At 35.8% G+C, this 16,335-nt stretch overlaps 1 protein-coding gene across 6 annotated transcripts in view; it reads left to right on the top strand.

Moving 5' to 3' along the window:
- The window catches only part of ERC2 (ELKS/RAB6-interacting/CAST family member 2), a 521,411-nt gene that overhangs the window by 222,384 nt on the left and 282,692 nt on the right, over window positions 1-16,335 (top strand). For 4 of the 6 annotated variants that reach the window (XM_037386906.1, XM_037386910.1, XM_037386905.1 and 1 more), the window contains 2 exons: window positions 2,372-2,565; window positions 8,416-8,427. In XM_037386906.1, coding sequence (XP_037242803.1) covers window positions 2,372-2,565; window positions 8,416-8,427 — 206 coding nt within the window. The remainder of the gene's footprint in view (window positions 1-2,371; window positions 2,566-8,415; window positions 8,428-16,335) is intronic. The other 2 variants (XM_037386911.1, XM_037386909.1) reach the window with 1 other exon arrangement.

Here is a 16,335-nt window from a genome sequence, read left to right as displayed (position 1 = left end):
CAACACCCCCCAAAAAAAAACCCCAACCCAGGCTTCTTTGTCTTCTGCATTGCTTCTTGTCCTGGGTTAAAACTAGGGTAGAAGAACATGGAGAAAAAAAGCCTGGGCTGAAGCTTATAGTTCCTGTATGCTAAAGTGAAGAAAAGACTGGTTAGAGGCAGGAAGGTGGGTGTTTTGCCTGTTGATGAAGTTATGGATGCAAGGTGGGTAAATAAGAGAATTACATACTAAAATAAACAGAAGGGAAAGAAAGGTGATGGTAAGGAATATGAAAGAGTGGTAATCTCTAGAGGGGGGTTGTGAAATTCTGGATTTACCTTAGGAGAGGAGGAGAAATCTGAGGAGCAATAGGGAACAACATGCTCTTTGCATGGGTTTCCTAGTATCTTAAAGGCGGGAGTCGGGTTCGGTTGTTTTTGATTTTTGTTTTTTTCCTAGACTGAATTTACCTTTCATGACCTATAGAACTATTTTTTATTTCCTTTGAAAAAGAACAATTACTGTTCATTTTGGAGACATAAAACATTGTCAAATATCTTAATAGAGTTGATGGAAAATTAGTTTGCAGCTGGAAATTGGTACACTCTCTCACATAATTGGCCCTGAATCTGAGTATTGCATTTACGTAAATTACAAAGGTAGTTGAAACTAAATTTCTTGACACAGTTAACACCTGGTATAAAATAAATCGAGATTTATTTTTAAAGCAGGAAGATTTATGAGGATGAAAAGGAATCTGTTGCTAGCATCTCACCCAAACTGTGAAATCAAAATTCTCTTTGGATGTCACCTTGAAAAAAACTCTGTGTTAGGGAAGCCCTGTATCTGTGTAGAATTCATGGCTGGAACACACGTTATCATCCGAAATACAGAATTTGAAGAGCAAAGCCAGCAGGTTTAGTAGGCTTCTCATGTCATTCCCTTGGCTTATTTTGGTAACCAAATAGTTCTGACTAAAAATCTCACAGTAGGATAAATAACACTTAAAATGTACTATCTTTTTTCTTACTATCTTTTTTCTTACTATCCTCATGCTTAAATGATATGTTACATGCAACCCCTAAGGTTCTTTCCTAGTAATTTCGATTTTCTGATTGTTGTATTTGTATTAAACCCAGACTTGTTCTTTATTTATACAGAAAATTTTAACCATTGCAAAGAATATGAACCTCCTAGTACCTGTAGTTTATAATAATTATTTCCAAAACACGCATGTTTTATTTTGATCTGCATTTCTTTCATTGCTTGCTTGCATTGTCTATTCCCTGAAATTAAGAAGGATAAGCTAAGTCCACACCTTCTCTGCGTAATAAGATAGTTGGAGGACCTTCAGTTCTAAATGTTCTGAATTTCTGTAAAATTCCTCTATGTTAAAAGATTGTTATCTGAATTTTCTATGTTTAATGTGCACTGCCTTAAACTACTTGTTTTTTCCTTGCCTGCTCTTTCAAGATGCCAATTAGGAATAATGGGAAGCAAGGGGTAGGCTAAGCATTGCAGTGCATTGTTGTTTCCATCTGTCTGTGATTACTCCAGCCAACAGTTTAAAGCACTTGATGCCAGATCATGCTCCCATTGAAGTTAATTAGGTTTTTGCCATTAGATTTGATGGGAGTAAGATTGGGCTCTGCACTGTTGTTGTATTCATTGCGTTCTTTCTTGTCTGTGAAACTGCCACCCATCCATGCATGTGTTTGCCAGGTTTGTGACGTTTTCACCAATGGGCTTGTTCTTCTGATGTTTCAGGTTAAGTATGAATGATAAAAGAAAAAGGATTATTGGGTAAAATGTCTGCTGAAAGCAACTTTTTAGTTCGTTAGTTTGTCTTCAGAAAATGGTACTGCATAAAAAGAATTTCTTTTAAATTTTTCTTATTAAACTGCATTTGAAACATCTGGAGTTATAGATTACAATATGTATATATATGTATCTCTGTATGTGTACATATATATATATAAACACATGGACAAAGTGTATATATATACACCTGGGGAAAGAGAGAGAATGCGATTTATTAAGAAATTGCCTATATATCGAAACTCTTAAAAAACTTACTGTGAATTAAATTAAATGAATTACAAGGTGATTTTTAAATTTAAAACCACCCTTAAAATATGGTTGCATAAATATGTTAAAAAAACCTTAAGAAATCCCCTGCCCCTTCAGGATGATAGCACTTGACTATAATTCTAGACGACGAAGATATTTTCATTCTTTTTTATAATGCTTCTGTAGAAAATATTTTCAATGGACAGTAATACCCATAATCCTTTTTAATGAAAAATTTGAACTCCGAGACTGAAGAAGTAAAGCTCTTAAAGCTCTAACGATTATTGTTATCCTTATTTTTTTAAAAATATTGATTCTGAAGGCTCATGAGGCTGAAGAGGAGGCACGGATGAATCCAGAATTTGCAGACAGAATGAAACAGCTTGACAAAGAGGCATCGTACTATAGAGAAGAATGTGGCAAAGCTCAGGCTGAGGTTGACAGACTTCTAGAAATACTGAAGGAAGTAGAGAATGAGAAGAATGACAAAGATAAGAAAATTGCAGAGTTAGAAAGGTAATTCTTATATTGTCTTACATTGAGTGGCATTTTTATGTACTTGATATTTATTGCAGAGCAGAAAAGTCTAGAATATATGTTTTAATAGAGTATTTGTTATGTTTTGTAAAATTGAGTCAGAAATGAATAGCTAGCTGAGAGCTGCATCTCCTGTCTGCTGACCCTGGAACTATTTAAGATTTCTACTTTTTTAGTAATGTCTGTAAAGGGAACATGTATAGGAAAAGCCATATGCAGTTTACAATGAGAAGAACCCTCCTAGAAAACCTTGTAGAGGGAACAAACCTGTCTATCTAGTAACTGGTAAATAAAAACTGTCCCCACACGTTTCTTCAGTGTGAACAGCATCACTAATCCTCAGAGGTCCTGAAAAGTATTGGTAAGTATTTCTGACCAGCCTCATGACTATAGAGAATATCATAGAATAATATAGTATGTAGTACAGCATACTATAGAATATTAATAACTGTTTCTCAGTGTTTCTGTAGTCTTTGTCTGCTTCAGCTGAGTATTTTCTAATGTTGACCAGGTGGTGTTTATCTTAATTCTGGGAAGGCTGTACAGTCTTTACTTAATGGAGACAGGAGGATTTTCCATTTGCCTCACACCCTTTGTAATGATTATTGGAACCTTCTCCCATATGGTATAATGCAATTTATTTGATTGATAATACATGTGGATCTGTTTTCTTTGTTCCCTTCCTGTACTTACCCAGTCTTAGGTAAATGAAAGAAGGAATTTTATGTTTTCAGATATTTTATAGAATTGTTTTCTACTGATCAAGTCAGAAGAAAAGTGTTTCATGGTTCCAAAAGAGAAGTTTAAGGGATCTCATTGTGATTATTGCTATAGTTCTAGCCAAGATACAGCAGCGCTTTGTCCAATTGGGGAGAATTACTGTGAAAGAGGGGAAGATCTGCCGGAAATGTTGGCTACCTTAGGGGAAAGAAAACAGCAAGTTTGGAAAGGAAGATGCAGAGCATCTTTGACTGATGATGGCTTATCATTCTTCACATTTACCTGTTGCCAAAACTTAACTTTCTCTGCAGACATTTGGCAAAGGTTTAATAATGATAATGATGAATAGTATATAGTTATCAATCAAAGTGTCATGAGAACGGAGACCTCAAGTTTAAAGTGGAAAAAGATTTGTACTCGAAATAGAACTGAGTATTTACATGAGGACAACTTTAATTAGCAGTTACCCCTCTTGACACATCAAAAGATGTTTAGGATAGTCTAGTGTTTGCACCAGTTTTCATGTGTAAAGTAGATAGTAGAGGAAGCTAGTAATGAAGAATGGTCACTGTGCACCATGACTGTGAGTTCTGCCTGAACTCTCCAAAATCTTAAAGCATCATATTGGAAAAAGATAACATCATCAGTGAATTTATGTGGTCGAGAAAGTGCTGCCTATTCCACCCATAGGGGAATGTACTGTAGAGGCAATCACAGACCTAGGCTTGTAATATAGTGACTCCAGGTGTGACCAAGCTGGTGGGAACTGTATAGTTTTTACAGAAACAGTAACTGACATCCTCATTGGGCATAAAATATACTGAATTATTGTGTGACGGTAGATGCAATAGTAGGCATGCTAAACTTTTGTTCAAGAGGATAATCTTAAGGGATTTATTAAGTAGCAGTCACATGTGTTGAAATAAGATTGAAAGATGAACGTGAAGCTTGTGATCTAAGATTTTTAGCAAATCTTGATTTGATTTCAACATTTTGTATAGAAAAGAGATAAAGAATCAGTATAGATCAGTAGACTTACTTGAATTAAATTGAGAATTATTGATTACAGGACAATGATTACAAAGAAACAAGGAACCAAGGGATACAGAGATATTGCTATGGCTTTGTCAGTACAACCTCTTGCTGTACTGGGTTATGTAATGGACATACTTTTCTATTTTATATATATTGTTAAAAAAGTGTATGCACTTTTATCAGTGAAATTTTGGGACACCAATTTCCAGTCTGTTATTCTTGATGAGGTGGTGATTCTGAAATAAATTTGGTTCCACTGAGTAAGCACAGACTTTGAAAAGTATATGCTGTACTTTGAATGTGATGAAGTATTTAAGCTTTGCTACAAACCTTAAAGTGCTTCTGTAATGCTTACAATGAGATCTCTCTGGCATAACCAGCTAAGGACAGTAATACGTTGCAATTTTTGGGAATCATCATGTTCCAAGATTTGTCTGTGAATTCTATTAATTTTAATACAGTTTCTTACTTGATTTAACATGTACCGCGTTCATGTTTAATTCCAAATTCCTATACAAGCAGTACATATGTTAATTATTGTAAACTAGGGTGAAAAAAAAGGACTTACATAAAAATTATCTATTATTGCTTTCATTAACAGAAGTTACTGCCTTTACTTGGTAATAGTCTTAAAGCTACTTTCTAATGCGCGTAAGCAAAGGCACAGATTTGTTGATCTGTACAGTAAGGCTAGCAATCTGCAGCGATGTAAAGGTGTAATAGGGAAGTATTTTTAGTGAGTTGGTATCTGACCCTTCTTACTATTCAGGCTCACCTTAGATTTCTCTAAAATTTAATTTATTTTTTCTCCCTCTTCCTTATTTTCTAGGAACATTGGCCTAAAGATTAAATCTGTATATAACTGTGTCACCTGTTGGTGTCCCTAGAGAGGGAACTTTGATGTTGAAATTCCCCTTTCTAGGGGGTTAGGTAGAGTGTAAATTGCTGTAACATTTTATGAAGTGCTACTACTTTTTCTGCTTGTAATGACTACTTGATTGGCTCATTATTGAAGGGAAGAGGTGGAGCCAAAGCTCAGTTTACTGACTTAATGGGAATAAAGCATTGTGAAAATGACTGCAACTTTAACTGAAGTATATTTGAAAATGTTCTTTCTTTCTTGTCCTGCTGTTTTGTAATTCATGTAATGTGCTCTAGGTTGCTATTATCTCTCCTTACTTTTTCTCCTTGTTTTTCTTGCTCAGAAGCAGCATATCTTCAACATCTCCCCTAACCTGAGATGCAAAGGCATCTCTGGGGTTTTGTAGGGAAAAAAAATGCTCTTTTGTAATTTATTTGTTGGCTAATAGCTTGCTGGGGTCCGTGTTCACTGCTATGCCAAAATCTTTATATTGCAAGATAGTTGCAACAACATAAATTCTCAAAATTTATAAACAAAAATTTCTGAGAGAGTTAAGATCTCGAGTACTGCAGGCTATGGTATTCACAATATTTTTATATTCACATATAAGTTCAGCAGCATAATGAGCTGTACTATAAGAATCAGGTGTACTGTGAATATTATTTTGAAAAATAAAAATGTTTGTAATAAAGTTATAATTTACAAATTTAAACAAGAATTAAACCAAGATGATGAATACTAATGTTCTTCTATGTCAGAAAGTATTGACACAGGAAGTGTCAAATAGTCAAGGGTAGAAATATCTGCTTCAAGATATGGGCAGTTAAATTTGTAAGCGTATGCTGTTTGGCCAATGAACATTATTAATAATCCTGAAGAAGATTTCATATGAATGGTAACTCTTATGGTTTTGATGTGATTTTGTGGCCTCAGACAATATCACATTTCTGAGTTGCATCACTTAAGAGTCGTGATTCATACTGCTCATATATAAAAACACATTGGTCCGTTTATTAAATTACTGCATATATATTTGTATTTTACAACTTCTTATAGCTACATAGGAGAAGCAATTCCTCCTCCCATACTAAAATTGTTCGACAACTTTTATTACATCTTTCATGATTTATCTGTATTTATAAGAACAGGTTAAAATAGAATGCAATATATCCCAGCATAATGTAATTTCAGTAAACTTAGCTTGATGTTTTTCTTTCATTTCTTGATGAAGAAAATATGGTTTGCTTTTTTTTGGGGTTTTTTTTTTTGTTTGTTTGTTTATTTGGGTTTCTTTTTGATAGTGTAAACGAAACTGGGTGAGATAGTCATCAGCTTAGATTTCAGTGTGAAGGGCCTAGCCAAGGAGAGGTACCTGCAGCTGGAGCGGAACTGTCAGGACTGAAGGACTATTTTATTTAACGCTTTTATTAATGGCGTCAGTATGAAAAGTATGTTTGTGAAATATGCTATGGAGATTGAATCATAAAATGAAATGAAATGAAATTGATAGAAAATGTGTGATTGTGAAGTTAAGACCAGTAAAATTGCCTGCTGTAAGCTGAGGATAATCCTCCATACAGTTTAGGAAGAGAAAGATTAGGTAAATTTGCTTATGGCAGTGTCATTATGAGCCATCTAAATGATGAAACAGACATCTAAATAATGAGGTGTGAATCCTGATATGTCAGAATAAATGTCTGCTGTAAGGACAGGAAGGTATTAATGTCATCAAGCACTGGCAAGACTCTATGTGGAACACTGCTGTATACTTCTCATCAGTCATATTTGAGAAGGTTGAATTAAAACTGGAAACAGGTGCAGAGAGGGCTGGTGGGGTAATGAAAGGAATGGAGTGCTCATGTCACAGGAGGAGTCCAAACAACAGTGGTTTGTTTCTCTGGCAAAACAAGCAGGGATGCTTGTTCTCTATAAATATATGAAGGGGTAAGCACTGTGGTGAAAGAAGAGTGATTTCAGTAACAGAGTGTTGGCACATAATAAAATGGATATCAATTATCCATTAATAATTTTAGGGCAAAAAGAGAAAGAAAGTGATGAGAGCGTAGTGTAGATTTCAAAATCTTGGGTCTGCTTTTCTCCAGTGGTATGTTAGATGATTAGTCATTTGCTTGGTTGAGTGTAGCTTCTCAGTATAACTTCCAATATTAAAGTTCATTTTAAAATACTATACTAGCTATGAGACAAAAGTTTGGGGTTTTTTGTTATCACATCTCATATGCAGTGGTAAATTTTGGGTAATAACGCTATAGATGATGCACATTTAAGTTCCTGGTGTGTTCAGACTACAATTAACTCATTCTGAATTGGGTTGGATTTGAATTCTGATGACTATAAGTCCACACAGCACTGATAATTCATTGCATAAATGACAAAACATCAGCATATGGATTAATTGTGTTTAAAAAAAAGGTATTTTTGTAGTTTTTTAAAATTTCCTTTTCAAAAGTGAAGGAAAAACTGTGCATTAGTGACAGTTTTAAGGATTAGTCTAGCAGGGATTTCTTTTGCCTTACCTGACATGCTCTTTCAATTAAGGATTTTTTACCAAGTAAGTTATCAAGCATCAGAGTATTTTCAGTGATGAAGAATTAACCTTCAGACTAAAGAAAAAAATTGCTGTCAGCATTAGAAGGGGCTGTAATTTCTGGGGGTGGGGGGGCAAATCCCTGTCTTTGATTATTAGGTGCAGTGCTTTGTGAACTTCTAGATGGTATCTTTGAACAAGCTGCCAAATTGTTTAACTGTTTTGGCTTTCACAGGAAGACCTGATGAATGTGGGTCACCAAACCTATGTTGGTTCAGAGAAAGACTTCATGGTATATAAAGAGATATTTGTGTGGCAGTGAACACTACCAATATCCATCTGATTTATTTGTTGCATTGTCTGTGTGTGTGCATTTGGATGGTTATAAATATGGATGGCTTTCCACAGGCCACAAATGACAAGATGCAATTTTACTTTAAAATTTCTGTTTTATTCAGTGCACGGTGAGGTTATATTGCTACAGAAATTTTATTTTATTTCTTGCTTTCCCTTCTCCCCCCTTTTTTATTTTAATAAAATCTGCTGATATAACATCTGCTTGTTATATTTTTAAAGAACTAATGTGTTCCTCCCTTTATTCTCTTCTGTTGTCTTCCTCCTTATCTGTTTTTCTCCAAACCGCTGCTTTCATCCCTACTCCAAACAGCTTGACTTCCAGGTCAGTATTTTCTGCTCTCCTACTTAATTGCTCCTTCCACAATTAAGGTTTTCATTGATGCTTCATTTATTTGGCCATTTTGATTCGATAACAACTTCTGTTTGCCCTTTTTTTGGTTCGTTTTTCTTCTGCTTGTCTTTACTGTGAAGTTTTTGGTCATACCATTTCTAGATCAGAAACTTTACAGTGAAAGAATGCTTTTGCCTGTAAGAAAAAAATGTTTATGAACAACATATTAAATTCATATGTTGTTATGTGTGCAGATTTTTTTCTTCTTTCAGTTTTATTACCTTTGTTTAGGGAGTTCAACATTGGCAACAGCTTTACAGTAGACAACTCTACCCAGCAGGTAATGGATTGAATAATGACAATAGTATACACAAATCGGAGCCTTATTCCTAATACTTTACCATCACCCCTTTTACTGTTATTACAAACATAATAGAATGAATTGGACTAGTTCAGCTTCTGGTTCAGAAACTTTTAGCTATTTGGTGCAGGTTCTGGACCAGCACATAACTGCAAGGGAGGCAATATGTATGTGTATGTTTTATGTGCTGGTTTTGTATGTAGCATCATCTAGTCAGATCCATGTTTTTCTTCTGGATTTTAGATTAGTTTAGCTCGAATTTGTGCTTGTGCACTGTTTTTGAGTTATCTTATCAAGTATTGTTACATGTCTTATTGTGGTTGTTGAAAGTAAAAATTTATCTAGTCAGTATTTTTTTCTGTTAGTAGGCCTTGATGTTAATTTCCCTTTTTCATGCTTATGAATGGCTGTAAAGTGTAAGTTAGTGATGTCTTAAAGTATATACTTGCTATTTTAGAAACAAATAACTTTTTATCATTTGGACTATGGGTCCATTCGTTTCAGAATGTGGCTTTATTTATTTTCTCCTGTGGCAGGTATTTTTAAGACAGTTCGGTACTCCTAATCTCATCCCTTACTCTTCAGTTTCTGAAATTGGTGATTGAAGGTTGCACAGAGTTTTGTTTCCTGTGCTGAAGGAGCTTTGCTTTAGGCAGGAACAGACCTGGGTTTCAGTCATTATCAATGTAGAAAGTATTTACTTCTTAACAGATCAATCAGACAGGAGTACAAAGGTGAGTGTATACTGCAAAGACGTTGCAGGTAGCTTTCAGCTACCAAAGTTTTGCATTTGCAGATATAGTATCAGGTTGGCATGCAGTACCTTTGACTAGAATCATGGCAAATGTCCAATCTGCCTTTATATTGTGTTTAGATCTGGAGTTTTCAGAACTTTTATGTTGATGTATACTTCTTGCACTGCTTTGTTCTTTGTTCATACAGAAGCAGAGCTTGCCAGTTTGGGAGAGTTTTGGTATCTTTGTCTCCAAACCAAGCACAGTTCACATTTCATGGTTCAGACTTGTCAGGAAAGTTTCTGACGTGGATGCCTTTGAACTGTATGGCAAAAGATGGCTCATTATGAAAACATTGATAAGGCAAGAGGTTTTTTTCCTGATGTGCTTTAATGCACATCACAACCCCAAGTTACTTTCCAGCTGGAAAATTTTGTTTCTGAAATTTGAGGCTTATTGATTGCAGTAACGAATTGGACAAAAATTTTCAGTTTTTTGTCTATCTACTACAAGCACATTTTAATGTGCTTGAGTGAACAGTTATTACACTTGAATTATAAAAATACTTAATTTATTTTCAGAACCTTTCTTTCTTTCAGAAATTAATCAAATGCATTTATTCTGGAATTGGCTATGATGAAATTAGTGTCTGAATGTAACCACTCTGGCATTTCTATCAAAACGTACTCAACATTGATTGAAAACCTCTATAGCCAGGGAGAGCTTAAAGAAAGGTATTATGCTATGCAGTTGTCATTATGCTTGATTTCACTGGAATTTCATGATTGGTATGCAGAAACATTTGTTCAGCAGTTGGAGGTGCAATTTCTGTTATGTTTTATTGACCTAAAAAAACAGCTGACCTTGTTGAAGCAAACTGTCCTCATAACCCTGCCAACTTTCACCCCTAGAGTCCTATAGAAGTTGTAGCATATGATCAGAGTTTATTGTGGGATTTCAGTGAAGTGTTAAGTTTTTGCAGCTTGAATCGTCATCAAGGTCAAAACTGAAGAAGCAGATCTATTAATTTTCAATCTTGTAATCAATATGTTCTTAGCTGTCATTTTATTCATCTCTATTTGTGTAAGCTTAGAATGATTAGAAAAATGCTGCATCTATTTTATAACATGGCTGGCTATTGATAGTGATGGTAAACAAGAAAACTGAATACATTGGCATAACCCCTGCCACGTGCATCTACCTATACAATACAAAATGTTCTGAGCACGAGAATCAGTACAGAATTTTTTTTTTTCCATTTAGGTTACAGCAGGTTATATACTCCCCAAACTTTTCTGCCTGCAGATAAATGTGATCGATATTTTTTCCATGTATAATATAATGACCAGTGCTAGAAATTTTCCCACCAGCTTCTGATGTTGGTCTTCCTAATTGTTTCCATAGGAGGCTAAAGCTCAATGAGATGAGTAAGGCAAGGTTTAACGGAGTTTTATATTTAACTTACAAGCCTTCCACAGTTTTGTCAAATGTCAGTTTGATGGTTCCAAGGGCAGAGTGATATGTTGTTCAAAGATAATTTCCCTGGAGAAATTGAGATAGTGTACTAATGAAAACTGAGAGAATCTATGATACACGTTACTCTTCTGAGAGACTGGTTATTCTGAGTGAAAAACACGGTTGTCACATTGGATAACAGGCAGATTGTTGTCATGTCTTTCTGTTCTAGTCCATTTGCTACATATACAGAATCAACATTTTAACATTGTGAACATGTTGTTGTTTAAACATTTTGAAAGAGATAAAGGTTTGAGAAGAAATTATTTAGATTTATCTGATTACATGCGTGGTTTTGAATTCATGTGCATTTACATTTTATTTCATTTAAGAAATAATAAAGTAGAAAGTTTATGTCCTTGGAATTCTGCTTTCTTAAAGAAGAAAAGTATAATAATAATAAATTACAAAATAAGCAGAAATTATAGTGGTAAACAATAAAAAGATAGATATGGTTGGATCCCTGGGACAGGATAATGCATTGTTCATTTTTATCCTGCTCACTCCTGAACTGGTCTACTCACTTCTATACTTTGGCCATTCAGTTTGCTTAAAGGAATGCAGAGGTTAAAATAATTTCTGAGACACTAGAAATGGACTATTTAAATAAGGAAGGATATTTTGTAATTTCTTAGTGATGTGGTTTGTTTTGTTTTGATTTGGAGTGTAAATACTCTGTGGAAGTAAATGGATATGCAGCATGGATATGGGATATGAGGAAAGCTCTGCTTCTCTGAAGAAAAAAATGCCCGCTTTGGGCTGGACTTGACACCACAGTTCTGTGTTGGGGAAGAGAAAACATAAGGAACCGCTGGTTGCTGTTTCACAGTTACTAATTTCAAAAAAGAGTGCTGCTACAGAGCCTTCTCTAGACCTGGTGCTTCCACTAGTTTCCCCCAGGGGAAGATCCACAGAGCATATTTCTTCACTGCCTGGATGTGTGAATCAAGCAGCCGTACAGCACTCCACTGGGGAGCTTGGTGACTGCCTGGGTGCAATGCTGTCAGGATTCCCTGTGTACAGTGGAGGGGTATGTGAGCGAAGGGTCTTTGTGAGATAGCACAGCTTACCCTCAAAAAGCTGTGACTGAAAAGAGACAGAGGAACTAAATTTAGGAATTGGGGTGTTGGTAGAACCACTTCTTCCACTTGCATCGTTTGCTTCCATAATGCCAAGAGCAGCATGCCTAGACAACATGATTGTGACTGGACTGAAATGCTGTGATCTGAATTTGTAAGGGGAAGTTAGTATGCCAAAACAAGAAATCACACAAAGTGTACCTGGTTTTGTTGGGTTTTTTTTGAGGTCTGAAGAGGTTACTGCAAAAGCATGGAAAGTTTGATTTATGTATTGAATGATAATGGCTGGATTGGTCCTGAGAATGGCTAGGTTGAGCCAGGAGTTGCAGTCAAAAGATTTTATTGAGAAGGAAATTGTAATGAAACATGAAGTGCAACAGAGGAGATTTGATCCTGACTGCTGTAGTGCTGTCAGGCTGAGCTGGACATGCTGTGGAGCAGTTGGATGCCCAGAATAGCTGGACAGAGTCAAGAGTTGGTGGGATTTTTTTCGCTGTTTTTGTTTGGTTGGGTTTTCTTTTTTTTTTTTTTTTAAAGGTTGCCTGGACAGGAACTGGAAAGGACCTGATGAAGCAGCAGCAGGACTGCAACTTCTTGGTTGCAAATGTCAAGCAACAAACTGTTTCCAGTTACTGGTTACAGTAATTGCTATTGGTATCAATTAATAAAATAGCTGAGCAAGCAGTTGGCATATTATATGAGATCAGATATCCTTCTCATCTAGTGTCAGGTCACCAGCAGTATTTGTGGTGGTTTTTGTTTGTTTGGGTTGTTTTTTTTTTGTTGTTTTGGGTTTTTTTTTGTTTTTTGGGGGTTTTTTGTTTGTTTTTTTGTTTTTAAAGAAGAATAACAGAAGAAAATACACAACAATCCTGGGTGTACGAAAGAGATGTATGACACGTGAATCTTCTGGTACGAATTTCACACATGTTCATATAAAGTGTCATCCAGTAAGAATGTGCTGAGAAAGACAGTAGTGCAATGCACTGTATTTGAGTTTCAGTGGTTGCAGTGCAGATATGTGTTGAAACAAAGTGATATGAACCATAGTTTGGAACAGGATTTTAGTAGGTCTTTTTCATTCATGCATTATCCTCATGTGGATATTTCTAGCATCCCTCTAGAGCTTTGGAGGGAACTGTGTCAGACTAAACACTTCTTAAACAAAGATTTTGGAAAACTTCCCAGATTGTGTGTTAGGTAAACTCTTCCACGTTTTTGTCTTTGAGGTGAGAAATGTTTCAGTGACTTCTGTGACGCTCGCTTTATTTCTACCAGGCAGAGTTGTTGGTTCTCTCAAGGCAGCAATGTATTTTTGTGGTGCATTTGGAGTCAAAATAGTTGTCACACTGAAGCGCTGTCATATTAAGTATTTAAGTATTAAGAAATCTTAAACTAGGCTTCAAACATTTGAAAGTATGAGATTTAAGGGGGGGGGGGCAAGGAAGAAGAAGAAGGAAAAAAAAGGGTATTTGAATTTGTGGGGTATTTTTACCCAGGAGTAGAATTGCCTTGTGTTTTTTGAGATCTCTGTGGGCTGCAAGCTTGCTCCTTTGAGTGAGACTGAAATAGCTATGTAATCCATTGGTAACAGGAGCTGGGAACATAATGAAAACATTGAATGTACCAAAAATTCATTTATCTTAACTGTTAACTGTGGGCATTTCAGCATTTTTGCATTCAACTAGAGAATTCAAGATGTAGGAATCAAATTATTTGGAGATTCTAAAAATATTGTTTGGTTTGAGTGATACTTTTTTTCCCTATTGTTTGTACTGGTCATTTTTGTTCCAGTCCTTTATATCAGCATAGAGAGAACACAAAGGGTGCTTCTCAGTTCTCCTGGTGAGTAGATGGAGCATGAGCTATGGAATGGAGTTTGCCCTAGTCTCAGCTTCAGGTGAATGGCAGAAAGAAGACCAAGCATTCTTCTTCAGTAAGAGATCACAGTATTATATCTCTGAGGGGTGTAGTAGAATAGTGGCCTTTATTACCGAAAGATAAAGTCAGTTTGGCCAAAGTTAACCAGAGTATTACCTTCCTTCAGATTTTCTTGTCTAAAAGGCAGCAAGATTTTACTCAATTGGTATTAGCTTATTTTGTAAGGGAAGGTCTTGATGTCCTCTTAGCCTTCCTGGCAGTGGGGGCAATCCAGCTTCAGGGTGACAATGTTTTCCTGTCTCTGTAGAGGGATCCAGTCAAACTTTCATTTTCATCCCATGTTACAATAGACATGCTAAGGAAGCTGAGCTACTCCCATTTATGTCACTGTAGAATAGATGCTTTTTTCAGTTCTACAGCACCACTGTAAAACGGAAATCGTGTCACAGGATCAGCCATGGGGTTCTGCACACAGTTTAGGTGTTTAAACAGTTAAAAAGGCAATTAGTTCAGGCAGTTGAAGTCTCGTCCCTTGTCCTTTTCAGTGGGTGGTAGAGAGGGGAAAATACAGTTCTTCTATAGAGAAAAGGAGAAGAGTGGGAATAAGATCTGTTAGATTTTCTGCTTTGGAATAGTGAGGGCAAAAAGGGCAAAGATGGGACAGGATAGACAGGATTTTTTTTCTATAGGATGGTAATAGGTTAGTCAGACATGCAAAGACAAGAATCCCTTGGGATTTGGGGATGAAGTATTCCTCCAAAATGTGGCCTTTATGATAACAGACATGGAAAAAAATCAGGTTTGTTTGGGGTTTTTTTTGAGTCTGTCTAAACAAGAATCAAGGAATGATCTCCACACACAAACCCCACCCCACCCCAGAAGGAAGTCTTCAAAAACATTTTACTTGTATGTAACCACCATGTAGTGGTTTGTATTAACCTGTTATTTTTTGGTTTGTGAGCTTTTTATGTTGGTCTGTCAAATTTTCACGTTAAAAGCAGAAAGACTCCCAATTCAAAAGAAGCAGAAGAAATGGTTTTTTTTTTTCAAAATGGTGCAATAGCTTTGGAGTAAGAGAATGGAGCTGATTTACATCAATGTTATACTTCAGTCCCAGATGAACCAGTATAAGCCATGTTCTCCTTAAAGCAGGGAAGTACCTGGCCACTTACGTTTTTCAGAATTCAGGTGCATTGTATAATGTTATCAAATGGAATAAAGAGGCTGTGCAGAGAAAGTATTACAATTTTTGGCACCCATTTAAACAAAGTAACAGATATTCATCAAACTGTCAGAATATCCAAAGAGAAAAACCTCAAATGTAATAATTAATTACTCTGGAGGGGGTGACATGTTAGAAGTGGTAAATCGCTTAATTGTAGTTTTGGGACTTTCTTAGGCTCCGTTCTACATACCTTGCTTGTTCTGTGGGTGGAGCATATCGTATCAGTGGTGAATCTGCAGTTGGTGTGGGTTGTGGATCAATTTTGGTAGGGCATCCCTGAAACGGTTCACACTAATGCATTTAGGCCTGCAACATATATACATTCTTCTGTGTTTTGAAGACTCCCTGTTGGGAGGACCAGGCAGCTGCTTTGTATCATTGTTTTTCCCATTTTTCTTTATGGTGCTGCAGTACTGACATACCTTACTTCAATGAGGAATACTCTTCTTCTGTGTAGCTTTGGGCAAACTAATTCTTTTCTCACTCTTAACAAATGTACTGGCAATAAATAGTTGCATTCTGTGTTGCTGTAAAATGACGTTTACTAGTCAGTGGATGTCTCAGAAAAAAATAATTTTGTACAATGGTGAGATGGCTTTACAGTCAGTAGATTTCATTTTACAAGGAAAAAGGGAAATTTCTTATGAAATAAAATGTTATTATTTTATATGTTAATAAATGTTCATCTGTGTTCTTCCTGTGGTTATGAATCTATTTGTCATTTTATATCAGGGCATAAAGCTAGATGAGTGATTTAACCTGGAATGTACAAGCAGTCTAACTTCTGAGCATCATCTGTGTTATGAAAAAGGGTAAATCGCAATATAATTTTTTGCCATCAAGGGAGAAAGAATAAAAGTTATTTAGAAACTAAGCTCTGTTGGACATGCTGGCTGTGTCAAAGTAATTAATTTCTTATTGGCTGGGATGATTTCTTTTGTTTTTGCATTGAAAGTATTAATTTTATATCATCATGACAATTGTATTAGTTAACAAAAATAAAATAAGAAAGGTTAGGAATAAGAAAAACTCCCAAATTTTAAAAGATTTTTTAGATGCTAATAATTCTTTGTTATAGAATCTGGATTACAAAAAAAACCCCAC

The sequence above is a fragment of the Falco rusticolus genome, chromosome 4 (genome assembly GCF_015220075.1).
Source record: "Falco rusticolus isolate bFalRus1 chromosome 4, bFalRus1.pri, whole genome shotgun sequence".
Taxonomy (NCBI): Eukaryota; Metazoa; Chordata; class Aves; order Falconiformes; family Falconidae; genus Falco; species Falco rusticolus.
Note: the sequence above shows the minus strand (reverse complement) of the source record. Positions and strands in the feature narration are given on the sequence as shown.